At 32.1% G+C, this 6,000-nt stretch overlaps 1 protein-coding gene across 1 annotated transcript; it reads right to left on the bottom strand.

Annotated features, from left to right (window-relative positions):
• Positions 1 to 2,420: 2,420 nt before the first annotated feature.
• LOC109806314 (protein DETOXIFICATION 41) lies at positions 2,421 to 5,670 on the bottom strand. The gene is made up of 8 exons (XM_020368687.3): positions 5,311 to 5,670; positions 4,426 to 4,970; positions 3,891 to 3,977; positions 3,747 to 3,803; positions 3,426 to 3,664; positions 3,221 to 3,339; positions 3,048 to 3,134; positions 2,421 to 2,947 (listed from the first exon to the last, which is right to left on the bottom strand). Exons 1-8 carry the CDS (start codon positions 5,617 to 5,619, stop codon positions 2,873 to 2,875), a joined length of 1,518 nt encoding a protein of 505 aa, XP_020224276.1. The 5' UTR covers positions 5,620 to 5,670; the 3' UTR covers positions 2,421 to 2,872.
• Between the last annotated feature and the right edge of the window lie 330 nt (positions 5,671 to 6,000).

The following is a 6,000-nucleotide window of genomic DNA, read 5'->3' on the forward strand; positions in this document are numbered from 1 at the left end:
ACCTGTTCTGGTTGCACTATTTGTGTGTTAATTTTGCATCTGGAACAGGCCATTCCAGATGCAATATTTAACATACAACAAGTGCAAGCAGATCGGTCCGTTATGAAACCAGAACGAACCGTTCCAGAAAGCCAACGTATGTTCAACAAAATGCAGCAATGTAGTTCAGAGATTGAAAATAAAAATTCATAATATAACATAAATTCAAAGACTGAAATATGGTTCAGAGACTACAAACAAAAATTTATAACATAACATATACTAAGAAAGTTCAAATAAATTACTGAGAAGAAAAATAAAACCATGTCATTTCATCATTGACTGTATAGTGCCGATTTGGTAGTAAGTGATTCACTCCAGTTTGAGTAACAATAAAATAAAATCTGTCACCATTGTCCTTAGTGTCCTTAGTGATACACTGCATTGCATAACAAGTATTATAATTAATACTTCTAGGAGTTTCTATATCATGCAATTGGTCCATAAATGGTGTATAGCCCAAATGTTTAGCAATTGAAGTTATCAATTCCCCATTGGCAATATTACCAAATTTAGTGTTTGGAATGTTTTGTACCTTGGGTTTTTTTTTCTTGAACAATTCACAACTGTGATTTAGAATCACGGGCGTGAACTATGATCATTAACCATTTGTGGTTGGCGTTCTAGGACCAGAACGGACAGTTCCAGATGCATTAAAGAAAGAGGAAGACATGGGACCTTACCACCTATGCATCTACGTGGCATCCACGTGACCAACAGTTAACTCCGTTTAATAAATTTGGACGGAAGGTCCGACATTGTAGTGATTTAACTTATTGGGGAGCATATTGAAACAAAAAATTAAGGTGAGATTAAATTGAAAATTTAAAATATTATAAGGGACCAAATTAGTATTTTTGCCATATTTTTTATAACCAAATTATAAAATAGTCTATTTCAATATTTTATAAAATTAATAAATTGATAATAAAGAATATAGATATATTTATTATTTTTAAATATATAACTTCTCATATACAAATCTAATTGTTGAAAGGTTTGCTCAATTTTTTTTATTGTTGTTTAAAATTAATATTAATCAAAAGTTTATTATTTTTCTTATCAATGAAGATAAATATCAATTAATAATAATTATTAGGTTTCAGCAAAAGCAATTTTTTAATAAAGATTTATAATTAATATTAATATTAATTACTATAATATTTATTATTTTTTTGAAACGGAGAATTTAATCAAATTAAATTTCTTAAATAATAAATGAATGATTGAATATTTTAATCTACAATCAATATCAATTAATATTGTTTCATTTTTATTTATAATTAAAATTAATTTGTTAGTAACTAAAAATTTAACAAAATTTAATCTCTTAATTAATAAAATCATTAATTCATATATAATTACATATTAAACATAATTTTAAATTATTAAAAATTATAGTTTTGACTAAAAAATGTTTTTTTTTTTATGTTACTCATAATTAATAATAACTGCATAATATTTTTATTATAACGAACAATTTAATTAAATTTAATCTCTTAATTATCAATTAATATGATTATTTATATAATTACTAATTTACTAGTTAAATATAATTTGAAGCTATTTGTTTCTCAATATAAATATCGAAAAACAATAAAAATAATTCTATAGAAAGTGTTACATAGATAATAAAAATAATTGTTTCCTTCATCTTTTTGCAAAACAAATAGTTGCATATTAAAAAATAATTTAAAATTCAAGTTCAATACATGTAAGAAATAAATTAGATAAAAATGTGTGAAAAATTAAGAATAAATAGATAAAAAAGAGAGTAGAATATAAATTAAAAAGAATGTAAATATATAATATAAAAGGTAGAAAAAATAGGTGAAAAAAAAATTGTCACGTAAGATCGTGTCACACAAGAACGATGCTTGACGCAAAATCGTAACAGAGTTTTATAATGAACTGATAAGGTTAGCGCAATATAGTGTATGTTTGGTTTCAATTTTGAAACTCAATTTCTTTGTCACTCTCCACGTCCAAGTAGCAATTTAAGGAGAAACTATTATTTTTTTCTTCCAGTCAAACGTGAAAAATCACGTTTTGACGCTGTTGCAAACACACAGATAGTTTGATGAATGTATTTTCAACTTTGTTCCTGGGAAACGAATTGAGGCTGTCCACAAGTTAACAAAATTGGCACAATTCTCGGTGTAGTGATTTCTGATTCTGTTGCTGTACGATAATTTGATTCATTTCATTTCATTCATTTTGTACGGCGAATGAGCAGAAAGTAATCATTTGTAGATTATTTTGTGGACCAAGCATTTACATTTCATTTTTACATTTTGTCCCGGATGCTCGTACTTTGATTTTTTACATGTAAGAAGGGCCAAAAAGGTGGAAAGAGAGGGTTGAGTGGGAAAGGAAAGGTGTCACCAGAATAGGAGTGAGGGAGGGGGGTTGTAATATTTCTTACATATTTTGGAATTCACTCCAATAGTTCATAGTTTGAAGAACAATGCTTAACGCTGGAACTGAAGGTTTTCATTATTTTATTTTTAAATTTATGTGATGAGAAACACCCTTGTAGCCCAATACAAGATTCAGCACCACCTACAACGCTTTTAGACCATGCCTGATGAAAAAAAATATAAAAGAAAGGCCAGCAACACAATTACTTTCTAATATACTCTTTATTATTAGTTAAAACTAATTGAAAACTACAAAATTATGAGTAAGACTCATTAAATAAAATTTGAGACTCACAAAATTTTGTCATTTCCAATTCAACCAATAATAAAGAATATGTTCAAAAGAATATTGATTCTATTTGAAAGAGTGGTTGAAAGTTTGTTGCTACTATTTCTCAAAAGAAAAATGTTTCTTATGCGTTGACAACCAGTTGATCTAAGGTCTCAGTTTCAGCAGATTTCTTGATGCGACCAATGGCTTTTTCAACCTACAGTAACATTATGAATTAGTTCCAATGCACGTGATGAGCAATTCATGTAAAACATACATAATATACACAAAATCTTATGGGGTAGAATTTTGATTACCTCTGCATCCCAATTTGTTCTGGCAGTCAGAACTATTAGAGTTACTGTCTGTATAAGAACTCCAAGAACCATTCCCCACCAGATACCCTACAAAAATCCCAAATGTATAGTATGATACTAATCTTTATTCAAGCGAAGAGCTATAATTAGTGAGAAAATTGTTTCAAACTTACAGCTACGCCTAAAGAAGTTTTAAAGCCAAGAACACATCCAATTGGAAGTCCAATGATATAGTAAGAGGCCAAGTTTACATAAGCCACTATAGCTTGCCATCCACTTCCAATTGCAACCCCTGAAAATTTCAAAGTAAAAGTAACAAAAGGAGGGTTAGACCAAAATTGGTGCTTATGCTAATATGCTTTGTACAAGCTTTATTACCTGACAATATAGGTTGAATGCCATTAAGGAAAACAGAGATGGTAAGCAATGGAGTCAAATCGGATACAGCCTCAATGACTGAAGTATCAGAAGTGAAAAGTTCACTCATAGGAACCCGGAATATCAAAATAATCACGCAGAAAACCACACTGATGAGGATGCTGGTTCCATTCACTACGAAGACAGAAAGTTTCGTGACTTTTGGATTAGCTGCTCCCAATTCATTGCTAACTCGGACACTACAATCACAAAAAAGTACTATCAACATTTTTTTGTGAAAAGTTTTTTGGATGAACACATTGTTTTGTCACCAAATTTAACCTGGCTGCTGCACTAAGGCCCAACATAAAATTCATGTCCAAGTTCCAATAGTTCATACTACATAATTGGAACAAACATTATAGTTAGACATGTTGGGAAATGATAAGAAACTAAGAAAGATTATAAGACGAAATATTATCATACCAAATAGAGATAGAATCCAATGCGATTGTGGCATTGGGAAGCAGCCCTGATAAAATCACTAGACCCTGATTGTACCATATCTCCAAACTACATCAAGACACATTTTCATATTGTCAAAACAAACTCATCTGAACTCGAGACCTACATTTTGGAATTCATAATTGGTGTGTGCATGAGACGGCGTCTATGTATGCGTGTTTGTCAAAAAATGAAAATTACATTGCAACATAAATGTATAAGGTGGTGGTGATGTAACGTAGTCAACAAATGTAGAGATATAAAATTATTAAAGTAGGAGTTTAACAAATATGCATTATGAACTGTCGACCAAATAACAAATAGTTTTGACATGATTTGTAAGAATAGGCTGGTTATTATCAAAGTCAACAAATTTAACATATAAAATGACGTGTGATTAGATAACAGGGCATGTACTTTTTTTTTTTAATCTTAAATTAATGCATTAACCAATACCAAGAAAGTATATTATGGATAGATGAAAGCTCAGTCGAAGGAGTTTGACATATGGGCATACCATAACATGACAGCAGAAGCAACTGTGAGCTTGAAATAAGGCCAAATTCCTTTAAAGGCTTTTACACTGAAGCCAGTCCAGGTTTCCTTGCATCTTGGGCTAAGAAGGATGTAAAGGCCATTTAACAAGACAAGAACCCACCAAGAAAAGCTAAGAGTAAGGGATGCCCCAAGAAGGCCGTAATCAAAAACAAAAACAACAAGCCAGTTGAGAAGCACATGCAGAAGGAACACCCCAACAGCCATATATGCGAGAGGATTCACAATGTTCTGTGCTTGGAGGAACCTCTGCATAGGACAGCTTATTGCAAATGCATAGAGTTGAGGAATAAGTCCTCGTGCAAACAATTGCCCTTGCTCCGCTATGACATCTGTCTGTCTTATGGCTAATAGAAAATCTCCAGAGAACCAATACAAAAATGTGATAAGCACTGCTGCTCCAAGGTGCAAGATGATTGCTCTCTGCAATATGATGCTCATTGCTGCATACTTTTTTGCTCCATATGCTTGCCCACAAACAGTTTGCACAGCACTTGCCATCCCCAGCTATTTAAGCAAAATGCAATCATCACAAACATGCGTACACCAAATTATAGTTATATAGCACATTAACATTATAAAAATAGCACTCAATGACATTAAAAGATGATTGCTTTCACAACCAAGTTTTCTCCATACACACTAATCACTTACTTGAGACAATGAGTCTGTATAAATACAAGTTATATACATTTTTTTAGAGTTTCTCTACTGAAAAATAAAATGTTTTTAAGCTTGTATCCAAACATACTTCATTACTACTTGAACCAACAACTTTTTGGTACAGCATGTATGTTTTAGAGACTGACAGTAATTAAATAAAGAGTAGTTGTAAAATGTATCATACCATAATGCCATAAGCAAGACCCTGAATTCCAACACTGGCTATGGAGGCCCCAGCAAGCTGAAGGGCCCCCAAATGACCAGTAAACATCAAGGTGACAAAAGTGAGCAAATAATTGAAAATGGAGACAACAATGGAAGCCCCAGAGAGGATCCAGAGGAGCCTTGACTCCCACAAAACAAGCTTTGGCCACCATCTCAACGAAATGGGCCCATTTTCCAAGAACTCTTCAACGGCATCTGATGACAAGTTTCTAATTTGTGTGTGTGCGTCAAGCCTGTGAAGCAAGGGTTGGTACTCTACTGAACCCATGCTTAATTATGTACCTAGTTTCAGTATTGCTGCATGAGAATGAGTGGAGGAGTTTCGCATGGAAACATTTATAAATGGTTACGTCAAAACATTTTCTAACTAACATTCTCTTTTACGACGTAGGCGAGTAGATGAAACTACCCTCTACTTTCATATTATTATTCAAATAGTGACTTGTCTTTGAGTCAAACTCAAACCTGGTATTCCGACACAAACACATCCTCGCTGCTTTTAATTAGGTACGCAACTAAACTCTTGGATTTTTCCTTGTCCTTTTGGTGTTCCTCACATGCTCAGCAAATAGAATGTAATGAAATATTAACATGGAAATTCAAACCTTAAGAAGTGCGATTTATCACAATTTTAGATAATGATTATAGT

Source organism: Cajanus cajan, chromosome 9 (genome assembly GCF_000230855.2).
Source record: "Cajanus cajan strain Asha chromosome 9, NIPB_CcT2T_4, whole genome shotgun sequence".
Lineage (NCBI taxonomy): Eukaryota > Viridiplantae > Streptophyta > Magnoliopsida > Fabales > Fabaceae > Cajanus > Cajanus cajan.

Excerpts from the sequence above, each read along its gene's own strand:
- LOC109806314 (XM_020368687.3), bottom strand. The coding sequence starts at position 5,619 with ATGGGTTCAGTAGAGTACCAACCCTTGCTTCACAGGCTTGACGCACAC. Across the intron at positions 3,978-4,425 it reads GCTTCTGCTGTCATGTTATG|TTTGGAGATATGGTACAATC; the intron begins GTATGCCCATAT and ends GTCTTGATGTAG. Across the intron at positions 2,948-3,047 it reads GAACAAATTGGGATGCAGAG|GTTGAAAAAGCCATTGGTCG; the intron begins GTAATCAAAATT and ends ATGTTACTGTAG.